Consider the following 25,940-nt stretch of genomic DNA (forward strand, 5'->3'; position numbering starts at 1 on the left):
ACCAGTATTCCCGAATTTCCAACTTCCTTCCGAATTGCAGTAATACTTGCTCGGTTCGATAGTTACTAGGACCTGATACTCTCCCACGTGCTGTCGTTGTTGCTATCGAGTTAAAGGCTTCTGTACAGCCTTTAACACTGCCCTGCACCGAGTGAGGCGGCACTGCGGGTAGTAGAGTAGTCTCACTGCATCATCAACTGTATAAACACGCCAATACAGTGGTTTTAAAGACGATAGTCTTTCTTGGGCTACTTAAACCCAGAAATTTTGGTCTGTCTGTCTGTCTGTCTGTCTGTCTGTGACTCGATTCAGCCACCCGGCCAAAGTAAAATGCATACCGCGCAATAGTCTTATATACTCACAGCCAAATGTGAGCGTCTAAGCCCGGTTTATATGTTCATACTTGTCAACTTTGCTGAACATGAACAAGACATTACGCAAACATAGGACCGAAAATTAATACACAAGGGATATTTACAGTGTTCCTTTATGTAAAAAAAATCATAGATGCATGATTTTTCGATAGCGAATGATAATCTACATCTTCTGCAGAAAACCGCCGCCGGTTGTTGCCCGAGCGAACCTCCTGGCGGCATAGGAGAAATCACGCGGCAACAGCAACGGGAGGTTCCACTAGCTCGGTTCCACGTTCTGCTTAGAACGCACGTGGAGCACGGCAACGCAGTTCTATAAACCTTGAAGTCGGCCGCCTCGATTCACGCGCGTCTCCGCCGCACTGCAGCGCTGGCATTGAGGAACCCGGCCTGTAGCAGTGGAACGCGGTAAATTCAAATCGCCTTGAGCAAACCTTTAGTGTGTTTACCTTGGGATGAGCGCGACAGAACAGGAACAGCATGAGAGGTGAGCGGGAAAGCAAAGGGGGGCATTTCCTTGGCAAGTGTCTACAAAGACTATCGTCGTTTGACGACATTTGCAACGAAAGGAGCAGATACGCGGCCAATTTTTTTTCGGCAAAGCCAAAGTAGATAATTAATGCCCTCTTTTTTGCATCGCAAGACATTTTTATTACCTCTTGTGGATACCTGAACTAGCTCTTAAAGTAAAGTAAATGCTACGTTTATTAGTACTATTGTTCTGATCCCAGTGGTTGCTACGTGGCTTCTTTCACGACGCATATATCTCCAAGAACGAATGGCACGGGTGGGCAATAAGAACTCCATCGGGAGAAAGGTACCTAGGCCTTGCGCAACTTGAAGATGTCCCGATTTGCACATGTATTCCAATCAATCTTGGTTGCATCCCACATGGTTTCGAAGAAGCAAGCACCCGACAGACGGGATACTCCAAAGAGTCCCTCGTGATTGCTACCCGGTCAACTGGCATAGAAATTAATTATCATTTTATCCTCTGCGCAACATCTTGACTGTCACCCAGAGTAAGCTGGAGGCTATCTTCGGTGGTTTGCAAACTGCAGGACAAGTGCCCGCACACGCACAAACGAGCGGGCACGGAAAAGGGCTTAGGGGAAACAACATCACCGAGGAGGCGGAGACCCGTGTTCGAATCTAATCAGGCTTTCCTCTTTTATTATTTTTTTTTCTAGGCGGTTGCCCTCTCTTATTCTCGCTGCGTCGGCCCCGTGTGCCCTGGGCGGCTGTGCGCAGACTGTGTAACGGGCTTATTGCGTTACCGAGAAGGGTTTACGATCCAGCATCTCTACGATGGCGGGAGCCATCTCCAGACGGCTTGCGCGAGCTACCTTGGTGCTGCGCACTCTCCCGCTTCTTTCAGGCTTGATTTTCTTCGGAGTCCACTTTAATGCTATGAAGGTAGGCCTGAATTGATTTGAGTGTATGTGTGGGATGAAATGCGCGTGGATGTTAAGCTTGGGTGGTACGTAAACCGAGGGATTTGAATAGATTTTTTTCCCTGGGCCATAAAAAGCAGAGTGTGGTTTTAAATGTGCACGCGTGCAGCACGAGAAGGAAGGGAGAACGAGCGATGAATTCAGAAGTCGTTCATTTCACGAGATAATTTATTTGACTCAGTCAGATATTAAAAATAGCGCAAGCAGTGGCAACGAAAACTGCCAGTTTAAACAACGAGTTGCGTACGCTCCGGGTTTTAAAACTGGCGCCAGCGATGATCTAACTGAAAACAGTCGGGAAACTTGTCGAGTGGCTTCAATCTCGTGTAAAATCAGGCTTATTCTTTGTGCGTCCCGATAAACTGCGTTATCTGTAGTAATTTAGCTTTACAAGCGTATGCAACTCAAGTGTCAAATACACAAAAATATCTGAAAATGCCAGAAAAAGAAGGTGTGTATGTGTGTGTGGGGGGGGGGGGGGGGGGGCGCAGGGAGGGAGGAAGGTATGGATGGTTGGGCTCACTCTGGATACGAGCTTTACATGAACGATCCCGGAACGGGGTTGAGTTTGTGATGTACTGTCACGCCTCCCAACGGTTTCTCAGCGCTTTGAACTGTTCCTTCCCGCGAAAAAAAAGGAAAAGAAAACGGCCCGCGGAAATAACCGAAGTTCAACGGTACAGACTGCAACAGTTTCATGATCCGCTGTTCAAGAAGTGGAAGTGCTGCAAACTCTGCCAAGACGGTAATATGGAGGTTCTTGGAAAGCATCCACGCGAGCTTGGGGCATTATCTAATGGGCGCCTGGCGCAGATTGGTCCAAGGAGTAGGCAACGGTTGCGAAAGTTCTCGTGCGGCGCTGGCTAGGCGTGTCGGTGCTTGGAGGCGCTCAAGCGGCAAAGAGCTGCGCCTTAGTACTGAGCGTCGGCCAGGTTATAGGTATACCTGAAGGAGAGAGTTTTCCTCTTTTTTTTTTTCTTGCGTTCTCGTCTTCATTACTCATGTGGCACTTTTTATAGGGTTCTGCTTCAGCTGTTCTCACAGAACTGTTTCGGTTCTCAACTTTTGCTTTCCCAGCAGAAACATCCTTGCAGTTTGTGCCTTTTTTGCTTTACTCAAATTACATCGGCCATGTGCGTGCCTGCGCGTGCGTGTGGTGCCTGCGCGTGTATGTGTGTGCGGATGTGTGCGCGTGGGTCTGTGTTTTATGCCCCGAAAGCCACAAATGCAAAGCCCCTCTTGGGTTCCTTCGCGTAAACTCTGGGCAAAAGCGCTACTGCCCTGCATGCCGGGCAATCGGAGAAGCTAGGTGGCAGATATAGTTTGCGTTTTTTTTTTTTTGCACTAGGCCTAATGCCCCTTTAGCATTCGTGGAACTGTAAGACAAAAAAATCGTTACGGGAGAGTTTAAGCGTTCCCTTATGATGGGAGAAGGCGTAAGGATCACTTCAGGTTGAGTTGTGAAAGCATACGTGTGGCTGGGTATGCTGACGTCGTTTAATCGGCCACGAGCCTTTGACAACTGCTGTCTTCGTGACCTGCCATCTTCCTGAGAGGGTATGTTGTCAGGCCTGTTAGACGACGCTAACATTGCACCTAACGACGTGCCAAGCAACGGCAAACTCATTGTATACGTCAGCTGTGGGTGCCGGTTGATGACGTCAGGACCTCCAAGCGTAACGTTAGGGCTTATGTTGGCCCTTCACATACCCTCGTTCGCAGCCGCTTACCTCCGTTCGCAGTTGCATACCTTCGTTCGCGGCCACATGAAGCGTCGCAACCAATGGGGACGCCGGGCCGGCACCTACCCCCGCTCGCCGCAAATGCGGTCGTTAGGCCGGAACATACACGCATCCGTTGGCCATGTGAATTTTGATCGGAGGTTTCTGTCTACGCGCAGCCAATGGGAATTTTGATGGCAGGTTCAGGCCACGGGGATTCGGGGACGCCGCTTTTTTGGCCAAATGCGCCCAGTAAATTGTGAGTGATGTCCACACGTTAAAGCCCAAGAAGCGCATTTTGGTTCTACCGTGACGCCGGAGCGGCCCCTTGAGCGGAATAAAGCGTGAGTGGTGTTCGCTTGATCTTTCGCGAAGGCCCCAGCAGCACAGGCGCTGGCGCTTATGAAAAATTGCGCAACCTGCGCAGTTTGCGGCGCCGCTCCGTGCAGCGCTACGTCGCGCGCTTTCCGAGAGCTGTTGCCTGCCGGGTATAAATAGTAGTGCCGAAGTGAAGAGTGCGGACATATGCCCCAACTCTAGTCCCATGGAGTGGGAGATTTTCGAAGCGATACTGCGCAGCCTGGTTCACGGCTTCTCCCCCAGGTGCAAAAGCGTAGGGTGGGTCATACATTTTTTCTTTACCACGACAACCTTAAAAATTGGAGGCTTTACGCGACCAACCGAAAGCCTTCTTTCAAGCGTTCTCTTCAAAACCCAATTTCTGCCTTATACCGGATATTTTTGAGCCATTTTACGTCTCAAGAAACCATAGCTGCGCGACAGAAGTGTGTGGCCGTCCTCACGAACCTGTATCGAGTTTACATTTTAAGGCTGCAATTAGCATGTTGCACAGAAATAAGCGTTTGATCTGGCGCGTGCTGCTTCGAGTACTCTACTATTAGCGAGAACAGTGTGAACAGGAAAGGGGATTTGTCGGTATGGTAGTTTGAAGAACCTGAAAGGCTATTCGAGGAAACAATTCGGTCCGTTTGCATGTATGAGAAGTTTTTGTATGTACTACTTCTTGCTATTTATCAGTCATAATTAGATAATTCCATTAGTCTTCGTTTCCAACTATTGCTCTACCGTGTTTTGTGGGTCAAACACGGAGTTTCAAATCCATTTTACTTGAATTGCGCTCCCCTTGTTCTTTTCCTGTTCAATGTAACTTTTCACTTCTATCGTTTTTAAAACTGTGCTACGTTCACTCTGTATGCCCCCATTTACAATGACCCCTTGTTCGAATGAACTCATTAGAGCCCGACTTATGTAATGTCAAATCACTGGGAACGCATTGAAGGTACACATTCGACAGAGACCTGTCTGATTGGGAAAGTAAGACGGAAAAAAAAAAGTGAAGTCCAGCCAAATGTACGATCTCAAACCCAGTGTTTCGAAATCAGCTCGGTCCCTCCTCCTTCACTGAGTGACTGGGGTCATGTTAAAGATAGTCGTAGCGCGGGCACTCCCTAACCAAGCGCCTAGCGGTGGAGTGCAGTTATGCGCGTAAGCAGTAAGCAGCTTTCTGAGGGAATTGCTTAGGTTTTTGTGCGTTTTCCCGAGTGCTTCTCGAACTGTGGCACATCGTTCATCCGATTAAATTCGAGTATCTTTTTCGGTCGCCAGCTGCTAAAGCGGTGACTGGCGCTTTTGTAGCCCTCGGCTCCGATCCGTGCGTTCGCGAGGGGGACGAAGTCGTTCTGCCGCCTTCGGGCGCCCCCGCATCTTGACGAAGGAATAAGCGCGCAGCGAATCCCTACTAAGGAAAACATAATCGGGAATAAGAGGGGATGCCGGGGCGTGCACTTCCAACTTGGAGCGTGACCATCTTCACAAACACGTGCCACTGGACCGAAACGTCCACCGCTGCTGCGTAGCGCATTTCGCGCAAAATTTGCGTGCGGCGGGCGGACCGCGAGCGGCTACCGCTGCAGCCGCGGCGCATCGTATATCCGCGCCGCGCTGTGCGTAACGTGGCTCTCGAAGCAGCCTGGTCACGCGCTCGCACGCCGGCTCCATTGATTTTCCCATTAGGCTGTTTTGCTCCCCTTGCAGCGGTAGACGGTAGCGTGACACGCCGTGGCGTGACGCCGTATCTTCTCTCCACGGGAATGTCTCTTTATCGTTGTTTTCGTATGATGGGGCCCCCGCGCACCGAGCGGGAACCTCCCGGCACGCTTCTTAATGAACCGCCCCAGGCGCCGCTCGTCTTCGGACGCTGGAGTAAACTGCCGGACCCCATTCGTTACGCGCCGCTGTTCTACTCGCCAGTGGACGGGAACTAGGGAGATTCACTTATTAAGATTACTTTCCAGTTATGCACTCAAGATGCGCCTGTCACAAGCGGTCCACACAATGTGCGTTACAGTCCGTGCCGGTGTCGTGCCTCATGCTCACGTATAACAGGGCAAGAATAATGTGATGTGAATTCACCCTTCGTGAATTTATTCCAGCGGTTCATTGGTATTACAATTTAAAAAAAGGACCCCCCCCCCCCCCCCCCCCTCTGCAAAAGTGGATGTCCAGCGCAGCTGTTGTAAATCACTACACATGCTAATGAGAGAGGGTACGAAATGTTCCTGATTGTCTCGGCAGGCTTGTTTCTTGCCCTCGGCTTCTCTAGCTGGCAATTCTTGGGACTGACGCATGCGCTCGGCGTCTTGGACGAGAACTGCTGGGTCCTGCCTAGCCTAGCTGAAGCATGCGCTAGGGCTCTAGAATGACGCCAACCCCCCTCCCCTTTCGGGAGCACCTCCAAACCTTATCTTTACCACGACACATGGCGGGGGGGGGGGGGGGGTCAATTGTTCACCGGCGCTTTATCGTCCATCATGCAGTTTCGGCGCTTGTTTCGTGGTTTTTTCTTTACCCGCATACTGAGCTCTAGATTGCACGCCTGATTAGCCTGACGCATGCGCTCCGCGTCTTGGACGAGGACTGCTGGGTCCTTGCCTGGGTTTTTTGTTTACTACACGAAATTTTACGACCCACGAGAGGCTAACAGCTTCGCTTAAAAGCTTGCAGACCTATTCGTTTCGACAAGCTTTGTTCACTGGGTATCGGCAATCAGTGTAAAGATTGACTTTTCGTTTTATTCGTTTACTGGTATCGTTTTCATTGAAGCTCGGATGAGATGAATCATTTAATGCCTTTGCTGTTTACTTATGATTACATTCCTTTTCTTCCTCACTGCCACAGTCCACAGCCACGTCCACAATCATGTCCACAGCCACGTGCTAATAGTTTCGAAGTGCGCCATTGACGCATACGTAATCATCCGCGTCTGGGCCGCCTGCTTATATGCTGTCAAACAAAGTCGTGAGCGCATCCATTCGTCGGAAACGGAAAATGGGCATTATGAATGATAAACTGGACGTGCTATAGGGCTGCAGTAGAGAGAATAGACACGTATTCACTTTGGCATGTGTACATGTTTGTGTGTCAAACAAACAAACAAACAAACAAACAAACAAACGAACGAACGAACGAACGAACGAACGAACGAACGAACAAACGAACGAACGAACGAACGAACGAACGAACGAACGAACGAACGAGCGACGCGGCGGCCGCTTTGCTAATGGAAGAGAAAAGCAAAAAACCCCGTGTGTACCAGATTTCGGCGCACGTTAAAGATCCCCAGGTGGTCAAAATTAATCCGGAGCACTACGGCGCGCCTCATCGCCGGCGTTGCGTCGGCGCGTTAAACCCTACAATCAATCAATCAATCAATCAATCAATCAATCAATCAATCAATCAATCAATCAATCAATCAATCAATCAATCAATCAATCAATCAATCAATCAATCAATCAGTCAATCAATCAATCAATCAATCAATCAATCAATCAATCAACGAACGAACGAACGAACGGACGAACGGATGGACGGACGGACGGACGGACGGACGGACAGACGAACGAACAAATTGCCGAAACAGGTGACCGCCCGCCCCTAGGCGAGGATACACATCGGACTGCCTTCGCACGTCACGTCTGTCCAGCTTTCTGGGAGCTTTCCGGCATGGGATGGATGGGGTTCTTAGTCGGCGCTATTTGGCACCCACTCACTTCAGACCACGCTACTCAGCAGGTATTTTAAGTCGCCTCGTCGTGCGCACGAAGTACACTGAAGAGGCGAGAAAGAGACACGCCGCCATTATATCCTCCACCACAGGCACGCATATGTGGCTCTCGCTTTGGTGACTCTGTCCGAAACCTGTTACGCTGCCACTCTGCCGTCGCTGCGGTTTACTTCCTTTCACGCTGCCTCCGTCAGCTTATGCAGCCGTGTACCGGTGGTCACCACGCGCTGGGCTCCCGCTCCGGCAGAAAAGGCGATATTATCCTTATAGTCGTCGTTATCCTCATCATCTCCTGCATCATTAGCAGCGTCGTCGTCTTCATCATCCCCATCTCAAACGTTGGCGATGTACGTCGGCGCTTGTTGGTTAAGGTCATGAATTCGTCTTGAAGCATTAGTTTATACTCCTGCACCTTGTCTTGCAACAGCGAAGCTGTTTAGCAAATCGTAATTTTTCGTGTCCGCAGTTAAAAATACCAAGAAATCGCCAAAGCGCGTGCACGTGAGCGCGGGCCTCGCGGCGACCGCTCGGCATTTAAAAAAAAAAAACCAAGAAAATGTCGAGCGTTCGCGTGTGCGTCCCTCGCGACGACCGCCCAGCATCCCCTGCGCCAGTTTGTCAAGCCAAGCATACCAACTTAGGGATATTGGCCAAGATTGAGGCGACCATCCGGCAGCTAAAAAAGCCAAGAAAATGCCGAGCGCTCATGACTGCGTGCCTCGCGACGACCGCCCAGCATCCCCTGCGCAGGTTTGTGAAGCCATGCAAGACTGCCAAGACTGCCCCACCCCTTCAAAAAAAAAAAAAAAAACAGAAAAGAAACCTCCGGCCTTCACCGTAAACCTGGCAACACTTGCTCGAACGAGAAAGACTCCAACGACCAGTGCTTATGTCGTCCTGTTATATATGTTACCCGCCGCGGTGGCTCAGTGGCTAAGACGATGTGTTAATGAGCCCAAGGACCCTAGTTCGATTCCAGGCCATGGCGGCCGCTTTTCTGATAGAGGCAAAAAGCGAAAACGTCCGTGTGTTCGAGATTTCGGCACACAATAAAATCCCCAGTTGGTCAAAATTAATCCGGAGCTCCTCCACTACGTCGCGCCTCATCGCCTGTATAGCGTCGGCGCGTTAAACTCACGGAGCAAGAATGTAAAACCCCACAATCAATCAATCAATCAATCAATCAATCAATCAATCAATCAATCAATCAATCAATCAATCAATCAATCAATCAATCAATCAATCAATCAATCAATCAATCAATCAATCAATCAATCAATCAATCAATCATGTCCACCTACGGCGTGCCTCAGAGCTCAGACATGTAGCTTCGACACGTTAAAACCGAATTGGATTTTTTATTCGCGCTGCATGCGGTCTCCGTGAGTGCCGAGAAGCATGTATAACGGTTGTTAGCCAACGACCAGTTCGACAGGTGAGCACTGCCAGCCTTCGACCACTTGGCGCCCATAGATGCCTGCCGCAGAGCACCGAGCTTGGCAATTACAGCAGAGCAAACAACAGGTGGCACAGCGGAAAGATGAGCGATCGTGCGCGAGCCGGCCACTGGATGAGCGCCGAGCGCGGTGCAAAGGCTCACGAGTGCGACACGCCAGGAGGTTGGCCGCGCGCAATAAAGCCGCATCGGGTGGCGCTGCGAGACGTAAATTTTTTAACAGGGCGCTGGGCTAACATAGAAGCACATCGAGCCGTATACGTGCCTCGCGGGTTGCGCACCGCTTGGAAGGCAGCGGCGTTCCAGACGTGGTGCCTGGCTGCCGGCGCAGCTAATGTTCCGTCGGCGGCGGGTCTGCGGCGACCGGAATGCGCGCGCTCTGCGGTCGGCAGCCGCTCTCGGCTCGCTCCTTCCGCCGAATATGACGGGATACGTGCGCTTTTGTTGACATTTTCGTCGGCGAGTGCGAAACAGGCCTCCTCTGGAACAGACCTAGCAAGAGACACTCCCGGTTCATTTTCGAGGAGAAGCGAGCCGTGTCAGGGGAAGTGTGCGGCAATCGCACAGGCTTTAACGAGTTGCGCTGCCTGAAGGAACCCGGAGGCCAACCGTGAAGTACGTGCTCCTGGCTTTGACAATAACCGCAGACCAGGCTTGTTTCTGGCGTTTGGCCTGCTGGGAGCAGCGGCGACAAGCGTAATTGCAAGGAACGCTTCTGGCATAATCGCAGCGATCGTTGGCAGGCAACGAGTGGAGAGGCCGCCGACTGAAGTCTTCACACGCTGACTTGCACACACGCTGACAGTGACAGATGTGCGCGTACGCACGCACACACGGACGCACAATAAAAATAAAGAACAATAGATGCAAGCAAACCACTGACAATGGAATAGTAGACGCGGGTTATCGCGCGTTTGATTTCCGCGTGTCATATAGCGGTGTTACCCTTTCCCTGGGCAATGCTAACTTCGGAGAAAACGTTTTTGGCCACGTAATGCATCCACGTCTTGTTTAAGGGCGATAGTCTTTCTTGGGCGTCATAAACGCGAAAAAAATTCCCCCGCATTTCCCCGAGGGGGAGAATGTGAAAGTGCGAATGCACGGTTGTCGGCCCGCTTGCGGCGCTTGCGCTCGGCCCCCGCAGCCCACCGCCTCGCCGCCTTCTCTTCCATCTCTTCCATCGGGTTTGTAGTATCACGTGTACACCACGCAGTTATCAAGCCGCTATAACGCCGCTGAGTCGCCAACGCACGCCACTGACGACGTAGTTTGAATGCGTTAAAGATATAAGGCGCGTCACTAACACTGATATCAGCGTCGCGTCCGTGGCTTGGTCGGTAGAGCGTCGCGCTGCGGCCGCAAAGTCCTCGGATCGAAACCTGGCGCCGGATGCTGTTTCTTTTTTAAATATAGAGGAGCACTGCGGACGCCGCCGCCGCCGCCGCCGCCGGCGGTGGATGGTTTGGGGTCGCTTATAAAGTGCATTCGCACTTAAAATTGGTCTGCCTGTCTGTCCGCCCGCCCGTCCCTCGATTCATCCGCCCTGCCAAAAGTAAACAATTCTTGAACGATACGTTTAATAGGCAAAACATTTCTGAAGTACTAAATATGAAAGCGTACTTCCCACTTTTCAGCATTGTTCAGCAAAAAGACAACATTAGGCATATGTGAAACCAAACATAAATACGTAGCTTACACTATCATTGTTCTGTTAATTAAAAATAAACATGGGGTTACTTTTACCATGGCAAACAAAAACTCATAAAAAACTGGTTGATTCCTATGTCGTAGGAATTAGCAAAACACGAAAGTGAAATGTGCAGCGAAATTTGCAGCTGAGCATGATTTGCCGGTCGATGGTTGTCTTGTGGGTGTGCTTGGTGAGGGACGTCCTGCTGGCGGGTACTTCGGTAAAGGTGTACTGGCGTCATTTCCGTGACGGACATGACGTCAGTGAATCTTGGTTTAGCCCGGCATAAAACACGTTCGTGTTAAAATATAAAAGACGAAAACGAACAACCCTAAGTATAACGTACTCTTTAGTACTAAAGGTTGCTTCCCCGCAAGAAGAGCCTGTCTTCAGGGGTGCACCCCTTACAGGCCGCTTGCTTCGTTGTACTGGCGTCATTTCCGTGACGGATATGACGTCAGGGAAATTTTGGTGTATCCCGGAATAAAACACTTTCGTGTTAAAACAATATTTTACCCCACAATATAAAAGGGGATTGCGCTAAAGCCTGGAGCTGGTGGCTTGAGTGCCAAGCTAAACAGTAAGAAAAGGTCCCGAAAGATGGCGCGCCAGCAGTGCGAATGCGGGAAAGTTGAATTGAATTAAGCAAAGCTCTATTGCGTTTATCATGAGGGGACCGATACACGAAGGGAAAGCGTGAGAGGTGGGCTGGGGAGAGAGGAGATGCAGTTACGTGGCAGGGACTGGGGAAGATCATCGTCGGTATTTGTAGAGAAGTGAGCCGATACGATGCCGATTTTGTACTTGCCTTGTCTGCTTCAATGAGCACAAGGATATCCAATCACGTACTGAGCGGACAATGACAGATTTGCCCTTATTCGGTCTACACCAAAAGAGGAGGCATTACACGTTTCCTTATGCATGGGGCCATAGCGCTCGGAGAATTTCGGGTGAGTAATCTAGGCAGCCTAATGATATTGGACCTAACGTAATTATAATGTCGCATTAAGAAATAAAACAGAGCCCACATTAGTTATTTTACAAGTTCACATAACTTGTTGTTGTCTATAATTATTATGCTAAGTGCTCATTAAGTCGCCGTGATGCAAGAACCCCAGAATTTTATGCCCTTTTAGTATGGCGTATAAACTACTTCTGGCTGCATTTAGAAATGGTTGTATGTGTTTGCACCACATTCCTTCTTATTTTGCGTCATCATTTGTGTAGTAGCTTTTTTTAGGAGGAAGCAAGTACAGCGGAACACCGAAGAGAACACGCACGCAGCTTCCGCTACAGGTTGACCATTGATGACCAAGGAACATCTGCATCATCCGAAAGTATATGACGCGTTTTTTTAGAAATGTGCCATATTCAGAAACCAAACTTAGTTGGATAAAACTGCACTGACAAGAAAAACTCGACAACTTTCCCCTAAAAAAAAACGTGGCAAGAAAACAGTAGAGATAGCGCCCTGAAAACGTGTACGCAGATCGTAGTGCGTATCGAAATAGAGCCACATCCTGCTGTTTTACGAATGAAAAAGTGCCAAATCCATTTGCCAAATACGAGTTCGCGTTTCGCTTGACTGTTCAGACTTTTTCGTGGGTGTTTTCGGACCTTTGTTATTTTATTCTTTCGCTTTTCTGTGCTGGCTTATTATGAATTCAGACGGCGATTAGGAGATCGGCGAAAGATGTTACCCCAGATGTGAACGATGAAGTGAACGGAACAAGTGAACGAAATGAAACTCAGAAATGTGAAGCGATGATTTTATTTCGTCTCGCCCGTCCCTACGAAATAATTCTGGTTATATATATATTTTACTCCCATATTTACCATTTTATTACTTAACTAGATAGCCGCCGCTTACAGCCCCCTCCCCCCTCTTCCTCCTCTTAGAGTACGAAACACCTCATTAAGGTGAAGAAGAAGATATAAGCAGCCTTCTTGTGAAGCGTTTTGGAAATTCCTAGCAAAGCAATGAAGAGCTTGCTTACTTCGAGAGTTCCTTCAGCCGTGCTCAAGAAAATTATCCTAGGGAAGAATTCGAAAAGAGCTGCCAATGGTGTCAAGAGGACTCACGTGCCCTCCATGTATAGTTCTGCTGTTCTTTAAGCCCTGTTGCATATGTGATGCCTTTTCCACCAAAACACGATCGCAGCATACTTGAAAAAAATTTAAAAGTTTTATTAAGAGTGATGCATAAACTTAAGTTTTTCAATCCAAGGTGAGCCAAATCCAAGCTTATCACCCCAATATTGCTCAAATTCGTGGCATATAATTTTTAATTACTTGTCGTCATAAAATTTCCCTAGCTGTCTTGTAAAATATATCATATAATAGCTTTGACAGCGTTGTATTTAGGCCCGCTAACAAACTTCCGCTTGTTTCTCAAATTCGCATTAGGTGGATGTGGCTCATTTCGAAAAAAAAAAAAAAAAACCTCATATAGCTTCCGGTAGTGCCTGCCTGACTGTGCAGTAGCTACATGTATGTGAAACAATATATGTGAACGTATTTACGCATTCCTTTCACAAAAACAAGTGTACTATGTACGTATCCTCATTGCGTGCTCTACTACTCATGTTTAGGTCGTCTGCTAATCTGCACAATGCAGACAAGCTGGAACAAAAAGTGCTAACGCCATTAAATGACGTTTCCTGGCCATTCACTTACGCCCGTCATAAGGCCGCTTAACACGCATAAGCTGAACAGGCGACGTATCTGATAACGCCGAAATTAGTGGGCGCTTGATCGCACAAATGTGCGCTCATGCCTTGCGCCATAACAGTGGGGCTCTTCGATTTACAGTCTCGGACTCACCGCGAATAGTCCGCGGGTAGTCCGAGGATTCTCCGAAGCCTTAGGGATACATGGGAAAATCGAATGCTAAATCTTCCTCTTCCTTCCTGCTTCTCGGGGAGTCCGCGGTGAGTACGAGACTGTAAATCGAAGAGCCCCAGTGTTTCCGCCATCATGAACGTCCGGATAGACGAACATTGCGATGCTATTGATACCAATCTCTCATTATTAGACCTACTTACTGTGGATGATTTGAGCACACAAGTTACCTAACTGCCATGATAAAAGTTTACATTCAGCCGCCTGACACTTCAAGAAGTCATTGAACTGATTTGGTGAAATTAGTTTTGACCATAAGCTTTTCCCCCGCATGATTGTATTCAGTGCGTGTGTCGTTGTGGGCACGGCAAAGAGCTTCCCGGAAGGCCTGTGAAGAATGTATTGGTTGAAACTTCTGAGCCTTCAGTGATACCGAGTAGTTAAATGTCAGCAAAAACTCATGATTGACGTGGTGTTCTTTTTCATTTTCGTTGAACAGCGCCCGCTGCAGAAGTGTAATAAAACAAATGGCGTCATAGGCGTTGTGTCGAAATAGACGGCTCCTGACGGCCCTATTCGAGCGCAATGTTCTCTTTCTCCTTTGCGCAGGCTGCTTCCCGCGAAGGAATCCGAACCACCGATGTCAATTTCGGCCAGCGGCATGACCAACACCTGCAGAGCATCCAGTCGCACCAAGCTCATAATACTGCACCGCAAGAGAAGATGCTTACCCACATAAGCAGGGCCCGCGGCATTGTAGGCGCGCGCGGTTCATAAAGACTAGGCAGCAAGCACCTCACTCCTGCTCACTGTGACGTCTAGCTGAAGACAGGCTCCTCCTGCGTCCAGCCTCCGTTTGCTTTGCGCCCCGGCGTTCGCCTCCCCGAGCCTCCACTGTGCCGCCCGCCGTTACCGTTTGTTTGGGAAGATTTTGGTGTTGCCTGCTTTCGGTGTTTGCGCCCGCCCTCAAGTCTCACTGCTGCGAGTCCCTTTCGGAGCCCCCTGCCCGCAAAATAGTGCCCGTTTGTTCCGGGACGACCGTAGCTAGGCAGCTGTCCTGCGTATACGGTGAGCGTACTTCTAGGACTGCTAGAAATTGCCGAGTGCCGCTTTTCGTAACTGTCCCCCGGCGTGCTTCCATGGCCTGGGCTTCAGTGGTATTGCACGCCTGTGCGCGTCTTCTGCTGCTTGTGACCCTGCTTCTGCCATGGCGTGTGGCGCCAAGCTACGGCCTCGAGCACCCGGCTTCGAATGGCACCGAGAATGGCGAGCGGGCCGAACCGGCTGCGCTGCCGCCGGTTTGGACAGCCAGCGAGTGGCGGCGCCAGCTCAAGGGATGCGACGTGGACGTCACGTGGAACGGGACCGCGCGCATCTCCGACTCGTCGCGGTTCCGGCTGCTGCATCCGTTCCTGTCACTCGCCGAAGGCCTCGTGCCCAATGTGACCTACACCCGTGAGCACACACCTTGTCTTTTGGCATGCTGCACGTTAAGCGATGAATATGGAAATAGGACCTCGGGCGGGAAAATCATCTTTGAGAGGGGCTTTCAAAGATGATTTTCCTGTTCCCTGGATGTCACCCTGTCTTATCCTGCTCGAAATTGTACTGTTGGCTCGTGGTCGAATATTGCGTTCTTGAGCATATCGAATACTAATTGTGTAAATTTGGGGTCAAGTATGGTGCTTTAAATGTCAAACTTTCTTGTTAATGGATCAAGATTTTGTAGTCACGAACTGTGACCCCCCCCCCCTCGCCAGAAAAAAGAAAGTGAAGCCTGGGGAGAAGGTTACCAGGTAGAAAGGAGGAGTACCTGCCAATGATTGGCTGCCAGATGACACAGGAAGTTAACGCACGGAGATTAGGAGGGTGAGAAGTGGAGAAAAGGTCAAACAAGAAGAAAAACGTTCTGGAAGAACAGGTGGAGGATGGGATTGATTGATGGGAAATTACGCCCTTTGCTATCGTCCTTTGTCTCGTCGTTTGCGCTCTGGTTCAACATACGTAATGCCCATTGTTTAACTTGGGTTGCCGAAGGTTCTGGAAGAATGCCAGGGTTTGTGAATCGGTTATCCGCAGTATCATTTCATTCTAGTAGTACTGTTTTTATAAGTGCACACATGGTAAGCGTTCAGCTACCTGGTGGATAGCCACGCGGAAAGAAGGGTGGCTTCATGGGTTGAAATGGGCTAGGAGAGAACGTTACATGTACGCATTACCCCCGTCTAGCAATTTGCCGTACATTTTTTTTTCTTCCATGGTGCCCTCGAAGCACGAACCACCGAGAATAAAAGAAGCCTGTTTTTACCTAAACTTGTCATGATTAAGGTTCACAGTAAAGGTAGCCGAGTACAGAGGTAAGAAAAGAAGGAAAAGAAGAGGATGTATCGTAAACACAAGCACACACACACACACACACACACACACACACACACACACACACACACACACACACACACACACACACACACACACACACACACACACACACACACACACACACACACACACACACACACACACACACCCACACATACACACACACACACCCACACACACACCCACACACACACACACACCCACCCACCCACCCACACACACACACACACACACACACACACACACACACACACACACACACACACACACAACCCCCCCCACACACACACGCACATACGCGTGCACACGCACACACACACGCACGCGCACATGCGCACACACACAGATAAGAGACGCACGCACGCGTGCCCTCGCTACACGTGCGAGCGCGTATTAACATACAAAATGACAGATGATTACTTGAATCGATAAAGCACAAATACGGCGCAGTTGTATTGATGCTGCGACGACACTGCGGTAAATGTCGTCACAAATCGTCAAACGCGAATCGTTAAACATAAAGGAAAAATCGTCGCACATTGGAGATGGATCGATCTATGTTGTCTTCCGCCATGTCATCCTTATTGTACAGAAAGAGTGAGAGGGGCAGATAGAGAGAGAACGAGAGAGAGAGGGAGGGAGGGAGGGAGGGAGGGAGGGAGGGAGGGAGGGAGGGAGGGAGTGAGATCTTTAATTAAAGCGCGCATTCGTCCACAATGGTCATGTCTGTGTTTTGAGAACATGCGATCAAATGATCAGAGCGCTTTTCTTCACGGCGGAATTCACGTATGCGAACTTCCCTTTCTCCGCCTCGCGAACCGCACGCAGATGGTCGATCTTGCAGTCAGGGGCGTCACCTTCGTATCGACATTCACCGGCACTTGGGGTTGCGAAATGTTCACTATCCAGTTTCAACGGTGGTAATCCCAGTGGTTTCGGAGGACTCGACGTCTTGAAGATGGTGCTTTGTCCATTTAAAACAATGCAACCAAGCACGCAGAATGTGCTCCGATCCGCGTTTTGTGTCTAACACAGATGAACTCGTATTGGTAATGGTTTGAAATCATCACGGAACTACAGGTGGCCATACAAAAAAAAAAAAAAGGTCAATACCCAAGTGGGTTATCCCGTAACCACTTGTGAAAGCATTTGGTTGCTGCGCTGAAATCCTGAGCATGTTCCGCTTGTTTCGATTGGCAGCGAGCGCTTGCTGCTTCCTTTTCTAACACCTCACGGTCCTGCCTCCGACGTCTTTGAGATTCATTCTGTAGTGCGATCATAGCCGGTATCCTTCTTCAACTTCTGATGGCACCTCTTCTGATGCCAGTAGTTGGTGCGCGATGGCGTCTCGACACGCTGTCGTGGTGCATGGTGGGCAAACCCCTGTGAGTGGTATGTGCCACCATGGGCTTCAGTAGGACGGGAAGGAATAGAGTGGCTCGGCGACACGATTTCTCCTAACGCACCTCGAATAGCTGCGCTGTACAAACAAATGCTAAGACTACTGCCGCTTTAGAGACCCAGGGTCACAAGAAAGTTTTTCTATATTTTTTTCATAAGGCGGGAAACTGCGCAGGGTAAGGGAAAATTGCGAAATAGAGGAGACCAGGAAAAAAGCACTCTAGAGATTTGCGGTGATTCTTTTGAACAGGTGTTCATTATAATGTGCTTCCTTTCACATTGCAGTGCAGTGCCTTGCGCTGCGCGGTCGTGCCATTGGAAAAATCTTCGTAATGCCGTGCCTGATAATCAAACTCGACTACCTAAACTTTGGGGCTCTTTCTCGCCATTGACAAAAGCATCAACAACAAATATATAAAGTTGGCAGTCAGCCGTAGCCGATATTTAAATTTTTGTCTACTAGAGATCCAGAGGTGCGCCAGCTTGGCCCAGTGACTGACTATGCCGAGCACGTGCCGAGCGGCCTCACGCGTCGCCGGCACGCATTTGCATGCTGGCCGAGGGAGCAGCGTATCAAGCGCCGCCCTGGTCGATCGTTGACGCTTCATTACCGAGCCATTAACCGGGAACGGAACGGCACGCTGCTGATCCACAGCAGCGCAAGTTGTTTTCTCCGCAACACCGAGCAATTCGTGCGCCGCCAGCTGTTTCTGTAGCTGTGCCTTTCGCCATTTGACATTAGTGTTCGCCGCGCCAGCGCCTCGCGCACGGGGGGCTGCAGGTAGGCCGACTGTTGCGCTGGCCGCGGCTACGCGCTCGAGCGAACTCCATGACGGCGGCTGGGCGGTAGACAGGGGCGCAGAAAGCCGCCGCCGCCGCACGGGCGTTAATCAGACGGCGGCGCTGGACTTCGCTGAACTTCGGCGCGCTGCAGAATTTCGGATCGTCTAAATTAACCCTCCTCGTGGTGCAGGTGTACACTTCTGCGGCAGGTTAAGCCCAAAATCTTGTGTTGTCGCTTTCTGTGCTCTTTCAACCTGGCCCGCACTACGGACGGGTAGACTGCCAACTGCTTCCATCTTGTCCAGTGCGAATTCCTTCTTTGCCACCAAATGTCATTATCTCATCTCTCTATCGAATTATCGATCGCCCCTTGCTCCCAGTACCATCTCTCGGAAGCAAGGCAGGTATCACGGTGGTCCAGTGGTCGTCAGTTCTTTGCATTACATGCCCAGCCAACTCCACTTTCTCCCAAGTTGAACTGGCGCGTTTGCTCCCTAGTCCAAGACGCTCGTTTGCTATCCCTAAGCGTTACGCATGTCATTCATGTATACGTGGCTCGTTGGGCCAAAAGTGTGCTTGCGAGCGGCTTAGTAAATCCCCAAGTTTCTGCCCCCATAAGTCATTACAGGGAGCACGCTTTGTCTGTACACCTTTATTTTTCGGAGACATAGGTAGCATGCTGCTCATTGCTTTGTCCAATGTCTTTCCAACACACCGTGAATCTACGGCTGATTTCCTCCTCAAATGTCGTGGTCGAGATCGGCACTGAAAACTTCGCTAAGGTGGTTATATTTATTCGTGTCTTTTAATATTTAATTGACTGGGATGAAGGGCACTGTTTCTGCACGAGCAAGACTTGGTAAAGAGGGCCTGGAACGGACTGCAAGTCGCAATCTGGGTACCCCGAATAAGGATGCCCTCCACCGGGCGAGTGCCCTGCCGTCAGCACTTATGCTCTCATTAATAAATGTTTATTCTCTCTCTCTCTCTCTCTCTCTCTCTCTCTCTCTCTCTCTCTCTCTCTCTCTCTCTCTCTCTCTCTCTCTCTCTCTCTCTCTCTCTCTCTCTCTCTCTCTCGCGATACATTTATATTGATCTTCAGCCGTACCACTAAGCTTTATGAGTAGAGTTCCTGCGGAGAATTTTCTTGCAGGGTTTCGCCCAAATCACTGCAGAAAACGATGTCATCCGCAAATCTCAAGCCGGAAAAAAACAAAAACAAAAAAACAAGAAAAATCCTGTCAAGTTGTATACATACCTCATTTACAAGGAATTATCTTGAATACTCGGTCTAGACACTCTGTAAATAATTTCCTTGAGATAGTGTCCCACAGTCTGGCGTTCTTCCTAATAGGGAACTTCCTACTCTTCTTATCAAGGCCTATTGAGCCCCTGCATTTCTTGTGTATGTCCTCCCAAAGCAACATGTACGTCTCCTCTACTCCCTATTATCTCAATGCTTCCACTACAGCAGCGCAGTCTTCTCAATAAAATGCTTTGTCGTAATATGTATATATCATCTAAAGAGCTTGATTATATTTAGAAGATTCTCCTACTTCCTGCCTGTTCTCTCGATTCGTAGAAATCTAGCATGTCACTTTTGCGGGTAAAAATCTGGTAAACAACCTTTCTATAACAGAGTTGGCTGATGGGTCTGTAGCACCTTAAGCTGTTTGACATCAGCCTTCTTGTGAATCATATTGCAGTTGGAATTTTTCCAGTTTTTCGGCACCTCTATTGTCCTGAGGCATTCTGCGAATAATATTTCTACACTTCTTAGTGCCCTATCACCACCATGGTTAGCAGATTTGCGGTTATTTCGTTGCCAATTGCGGAGCTCCCTCTTTCTTTCTTTCAGCGCTACGAACAAAAGCCACTTCGATCAGAACTATTTCCTCGTTTAACGTTGCTTTAGTATACAGGGTGTCCCAGCTATCATGCAGCAAGATTTTTAAAACGCGTAATGGCGTAACTCGAAGAAAACCTAGTGCATAATGTTTGCAGTACTGTGGAAAAGCGGGCAGCATTTTTTTGTGAATGAGACTTTGCTAATTAATTGTAATTAATATCTAACTCGAGAAGCACTGTCCTTATCACTAAAGTGTCAATGAGGCACTTGTAGGTACCCACATGGGGCATCTAACTGTGGTATTTTCAGCGACGAACTAATTGCGTACTCATTTATTCGGACTGATAAAGAAAACCCGCGAAATATGAAAAATACCACGTGAATGTGCCTCAGCGCTCATCGTAAAGCAATGTCCTCAAACAGGCTGCCTCTAAGTTAGCCAGAATGAAATAAACAAACGAAAGACAGAAGAAATCGCGACCGAATTTGTGCCTCATCTGCACACGCGCCCCGCGAATCTTGCTGTTGCTGCTCCTTCCATGCGTGCCATTATCAAGGTAATGCGCTGTGTCTTCGCGCAGGTGACAGGTGAAGCAGTTGCTTTCAATCAGCTTATTTGGGGACGCTACTTTACAACGCGCGCGGAAGCGCCGTCACGTGGTATTTTTCATATTTCGCTGATTTTCTTTATCAGTCTGAATAACTGAGTACGCAATTAGTTCGTCGCTGAAAATACCGCAGTTAGATGCCCCTCGTGGGTACCTACCAGTGCCTCATTGACACTTCAGTGATTAGTACAGTACTTCTCGAGTTGGATAATTAATTACAATTAATTATTTAAGTCTCATTACCGAAGAAATTACTGTCCGCTTCTCCTCAGTACTGCAAACATTATGCACTCGGTTTTCTTCGAGTAACGCCATTGCCCTTTCTTAAAAATCTTGGTGCATGATAGCTGGGACATAGAACATTTGCTCTACTTTCGTTATCACATCTGTGTTGTTTGTTATGTTGCCAGTTTAGTTTCTCATTGCATACATTCTATCTCTACTAGTACCAAGCTTCTTCTTCGTTGCCCTGAAGCTCCCACCTCTCGGTAGAGTTCCTCCAACCTTTGCCATGTTGTAGACACGAAGGTCACTGTTCTTGCTTCCGTAAATTGTGACAGCTCCACCAATTCAACTCAATCTTTCGATCCAGATGATTTCATGGAACTGCGTTCCTTAAGTAATTCCTTCATTTTATGAGATAGTTTGCCAGTTTATTTTCGAGGTTCTCGGCCTCCACAGCTGCCATTGATTCTGTGATTGTCATACGTTGTATATGAGTTGTATTTCAGTATGCCTATGATCTCCTTTTCATCAGTTAAGACATGAATTTGTTCTGAAGCGTTATCAAAAGCTTCTGCGCTGTCTCTCACCGATTGCAAGTTTTTCTGTTTCTTACTTTTACTAGTTTTGGCCTGTCTCATTTTGTATATAGTGCAATTTTGTTGTTCAGTATACTGGGACACTGCTGTTCACCTAGCCTAGCAGTTGGCGCTTAGAATGAAGTCAATTTCATTTTTAGTTTCGCCGTTGAGAATTTTTAATGTTGTTTTCTGTCATTCTCTTGCAGAAGATTGTACCCATTCTCCAACGAGTAGACCACGCCGGGCTATTCTGACCGCGTAATCCAAAGTTTCCCACAGCTCGCTCGCCTACCTGCTTATCTCATAATTATGCGTTGGAGTCTAGAGATTCTGTGGTGTACAGATCTGCCCATTTGCTCTCAAAATTACCAGTCCTCGTAGCCAGACGTTGGGTCATAGGCCTGTACCACGTTTAACTTGTTCCTCATTTCTAACATACTCACAATGCGGGGACCCTATCGCTAATGCTATAGACGTCTTCCACATTCCCTGCCATCGCTTTGAAGATCAAGAGCCCTACCCTAAGTTCCTTCCTTTCTTCACACCGTCCGTAGTAAAGATATGCCTGCTATTCAATACCTTCAATCGCTCACCTGGTCTTCCAACCTCGCTAAATCCTATGATATTCCCTTGAACCCCTGAGAGCTCTTCGAATAGTGAATCTAAGCTGCCCTCTCTGGACAGAGTTTGAGTCATGAATGTTTTCAGGCTAAAGTTCTAAAAGTGGCCTTTCCGGGCCTGGAGATTCTTAGCAGCCCCTGCTCTATCGTTGTCGTGACCTAATGGTCGCTAGCCGCTCCGCAGCTGCTGGGGACAGAGGAGTGTGAGTTCGGTTTTAGTTCCACGTGGAGGCTGCGACCGAACACTACAGACGGGGTGGCTAGATCCTGTTCGATTAAAAAAGTGCTGTTTGCGTCCCAGGAAACCTTCCTTGCGTGATCGCACCTGCTTGGCTTCGCCTCAACTGTATTCGGGAATGTTTCAGGGGAAAAGCACCTTAGGGGTTCGGTCTGTCGGCGTCTCCTGTCGTCGTCTCTTGTAGTCACGGTACCAAAACACCGGGACACTCGTTTTCCAACGTATCGCGCTAGAACCTAACGCGTACTAAAAGAACATACCGTGACACTCGTTTTCCAAAGCCTCGCACTAGAAAGTTTAATCTCCGTGGGCAAAAACGCGTACTAAAAGAACACACTGGGACACTCGTTTTCCAACGCCTCGTGCTAGAACGCTTCGTACCTCAAAGACAGGAGACTTACAGCAAAGCTGTATACCTCTATCTTCCAACGTTTTCAGTTCCATTGGCAAAATTTCGGCCAATCTGTCTCTAATTTAATTGCTTAAATTCGGTGCAACGCAAGAGAGGGCGCCACCGCTTCAGAAAGCGCGCGATTGCTCCACCCATTGGCGCTTCTCCGGCGCCCAATCAGCGCACGGTGTTTGGCAAGAGAGAGACTTATAACCTTTGCATAGACTAGTACACTGCATGCTTCGCCCCTCCCCAGGTTTCGCGTTAGTGGAGATGGCCCAGGATTTTTTTATTGGAGCACTCCCAACCTTAGGCCAAACATTGCGATGCTGGAAATCGATCCCGAGCCTCCTGAGTGAGAGCTAGGTGTCCTAACCACAAGGCCACGGCGGTGGCCATCTTTACATTATTAAGAATTCATTTCTGGTTATCATACCCTACAAAACTTTGTTTCAATTATAATTTTTTAAGTGCGAAATCTTAAGACTAGAAACTGTACATGCGTTTACCAGTGCAACTCCGTTTATTTCAACTAACCATGGTGATTGATTGTGGCGCTTTAAATATACTGAAGAAAAGGGAAATTCACCAGTTCATACATTGTGCTTTGTTATGTTGAAGAGAAGTTTTTTTATTTACCAAGATTAATTTTAGTTTTCATTAGGACAGTTGAAACAATGGGAATCAAACTACCATGTCCGCAATTGCAAATGATTTGGGAGCTAATGTTTGCCGAAAGCAAATTTGAAGCCTAAATAGAAACAAAATATTTTATATCCCAAAATTTGTTCGATGACAGAATTATAGTGTCAAGCCGTGTATACCTAAAACCTGCAGCAAACCCTTATTGTTTAACCGCCCCTCCCTAAACAGGCGGAGTTGCCGTTCTCTTCCGTAATAAAATTCATTCATTCGTTTTTTTTTTAATCTGGAAGGCTTTTTTGGCGAGCATATAAGCCAATAACATACACCTCGGGGGCGAGGTCACCTGCTGCTATTATAATCCTGCTGAGAGTGATTGAGCTTTCAATAATTTATGTCGCTCCTCTATTCGCGGCCGCTCGAAAAGTCGCTGACGCGCAGCGCCAACCAATTTTGCAGAGAAGCTCGCAGTGCGGAGTCCGCAGCAAGCGGAGTTTGCACGCCGAAACAGGGTTGCGATAGGCCAGTCCTTCGTGAAGGGACAGAAATCAGGGCTATATATGAGCTGCTGTAAGGAGAAGTAGCCCTAGGCCGTAAAACGCGCGTGGATAAATTTTCTAGGGAGCAAAGAACAGGGGGACGGCTGTTCGCGTAGGCCAGGGCATTTATCGAAGCCATGTCCTCCCGTTCGATCGGCCAGACTGGCGATGTCGAGAGCTGGCCATATAAAAGGCCGAGCCTGCGTCCGGTCACTGGCCGCTGGGTGATTAGGCAAAGCTGGCTTCCTATCGCTGCCCGATAAAGCTGCAACGGGGTTTATTAAACCTGCTACGACACGCAGCCTTACGGGCTGCTTCAGTTTAAGCTGCGAGTTCCGCGCCGTGTCGTCGTCTTCTTCCCAAGCCTTTCGACTATATCTACGCTGGTTCAGAAACCAGTGGGCTCCTCGCACTCGGCGAGTATCTCGTATGTTTCCTTTCGGCTGTCAGTGGCGCAGAGGTACAAACAAATCGGCAATGCTAACCTGGCATGGGAGAGTCCGCGCACACTCCCGGCCGCGGCGTCCGCTTTTCTGATAGAGGCGAAAAGCAAAAAACGCCCGTGTGTAGGGGATTTCGGCGCACGTTAAAGATCCCCAGGTGGTCAAAATTGATCCGGAGCCCCCCACTACGGCGCGCCTCATCGCCTGCGTTGCATCGGCGCGTTAAAAACCCGACAATCAATCAATCGAGTCCGCGCACGGGAGCATCAGAAAGTTTTAACGGTTTAAGCCTGAGTTCCATCCATGCCTGGCGTCGCTCAGAACTCGGCGCAGCAAAGTGGAGAGGAGGAAAAGGCTGGGCCAATAAGTGGGAGGGAAAGAGGCGAAGAGTCAAGGAGCCGACGAGCAGGTGTGGGGAGTGCGCGCCTCAAGGGAAAAAAAAAGCACTTCCGGTGGTCGGAATCAAACCTGGGTCCCTCGCGTTATGAAACTGGTGTGTATCCGATTGCGCCATCATCGCATTCGGGCGATCAACATTTCCGTTGGGTTCGTAGCGTGGGCGGTGGCTTTGGACATCAGCTGAATTGAAGTGGACTTTGGAAGCGATAAGGTGAGCAGACCTAAGAAAAGCCAAGTTAAAGCTAGTAAAGACCACCAGCTCCGCTGTTTCCTCGGTCTGCGCATCGCAATTGCGAAGGTGGCCGAATTTTTGTCACCATTTGACCCCCCGATGCCATTTTGTGTGGGATTCGATAAAGGTGCGGCAAATACTTTCAGCCGTTTACACTGGTGGCGGCGGACGAATATAACTGTAGCAAATAGGGTTGATTTACCCCTTTATATGCGTAGATTACATAGAGATAGGGTTTTCAGGCGTGGCAGTGGGCGCGCTGTTCGACCAGCCACTGACGCTTCCACCGTAGGGGTGGCACTGGTGTCGCTCTCGGTAGATTGCGGTTGCCAGTGCAGGTGGGGGCGAATGCGCTTCACTGCAATAACGCGTACGGTCGTGAGCTTCTAAAAGCGCCACCTCCCTTTACCCTGATCTATGAAGGGAAGAGTTATAGCCGACAAGCTTACACTGAGAAACAGTTTTTAAATGAACCAGTGCCACAATCCACCACCCCGTAAACAACGGCGGCCCGTAAAGTAGGATGTCTCGGGCTTGATGAGTACCAGCGTTTGTCCTGCATGGTTCAAGGAGAGCTATTGTCCACCTTCCGATACGGTCTGCTGTGCCCGACTTCGGCAGTTTCCCCTGAATTTGCCATGTGTTTTTATGCGTATCATTCTAAAGCTACGGCATGCAGATTTCGCTTATGACCTGTGAAGCATCTCATGGCCGTGAATCGCGTCACTGTACAAAAAAAAGATGAACAGCCATAGGGACTTGTATATTCTCATAGGACTGCTTATATTGTTAACGAAAAAATGTGTTCCCATAAATACAACTTTTTATAATAGCTTATCCTATTCTAAAGGTCTCAGTTTATACCAATAAATCCTAATACACAGAAAATTGGTCTTGGTAGAGTTGCCTGTATAGCACTAGTATTTGTTTGTATTGCAGCGAAAAACTACCTTACAGACATTATAGTGCTTTGTAATGTAGGTTTGTCGCAAT

At 48.8% G+C, this 25,940-nt stretch overlaps 1 protein-coding gene across 1 annotated transcript in view; it reads left to right on the forward strand.

Annotated features, from left to right (window-relative positions):
* The window catches only part of LOC144155589 (uncharacterized), a 509,077-nt gene that overhangs the window by 133,834 nt on the left and 349,303 nt on the right, over positions 1–25,940 (forward strand). Inside the window, exon 2 of the mRNA XM_077687126.1 lies at positions 14,230–15,075. Coding sequence (XP_077543252.1) covers positions 14,760–15,075 — 316 coding nt within the window. The 5' untranslated portion in view covers positions 14,230–14,759. The remainder of the gene's footprint in view (positions 1–14,229; positions 15,076–25,940) is intronic.

Source organism: Haemaphysalis longicornis, unplaced genomic scaffold, assembly GCF_048455015.1.
Source record: "Haemaphysalis longicornis isolate Haplotype H1 unplaced genomic scaffold, Haemaphysalis longicornis Haplotype H1 scaffold_1, whole genome shotgun sequence".
Classification (NCBI taxonomy): domain Eukaryota; kingdom Metazoa; phylum Arthropoda; class Arachnida; order Ixodida; family Ixodidae; genus Haemaphysalis; species Haemaphysalis longicornis.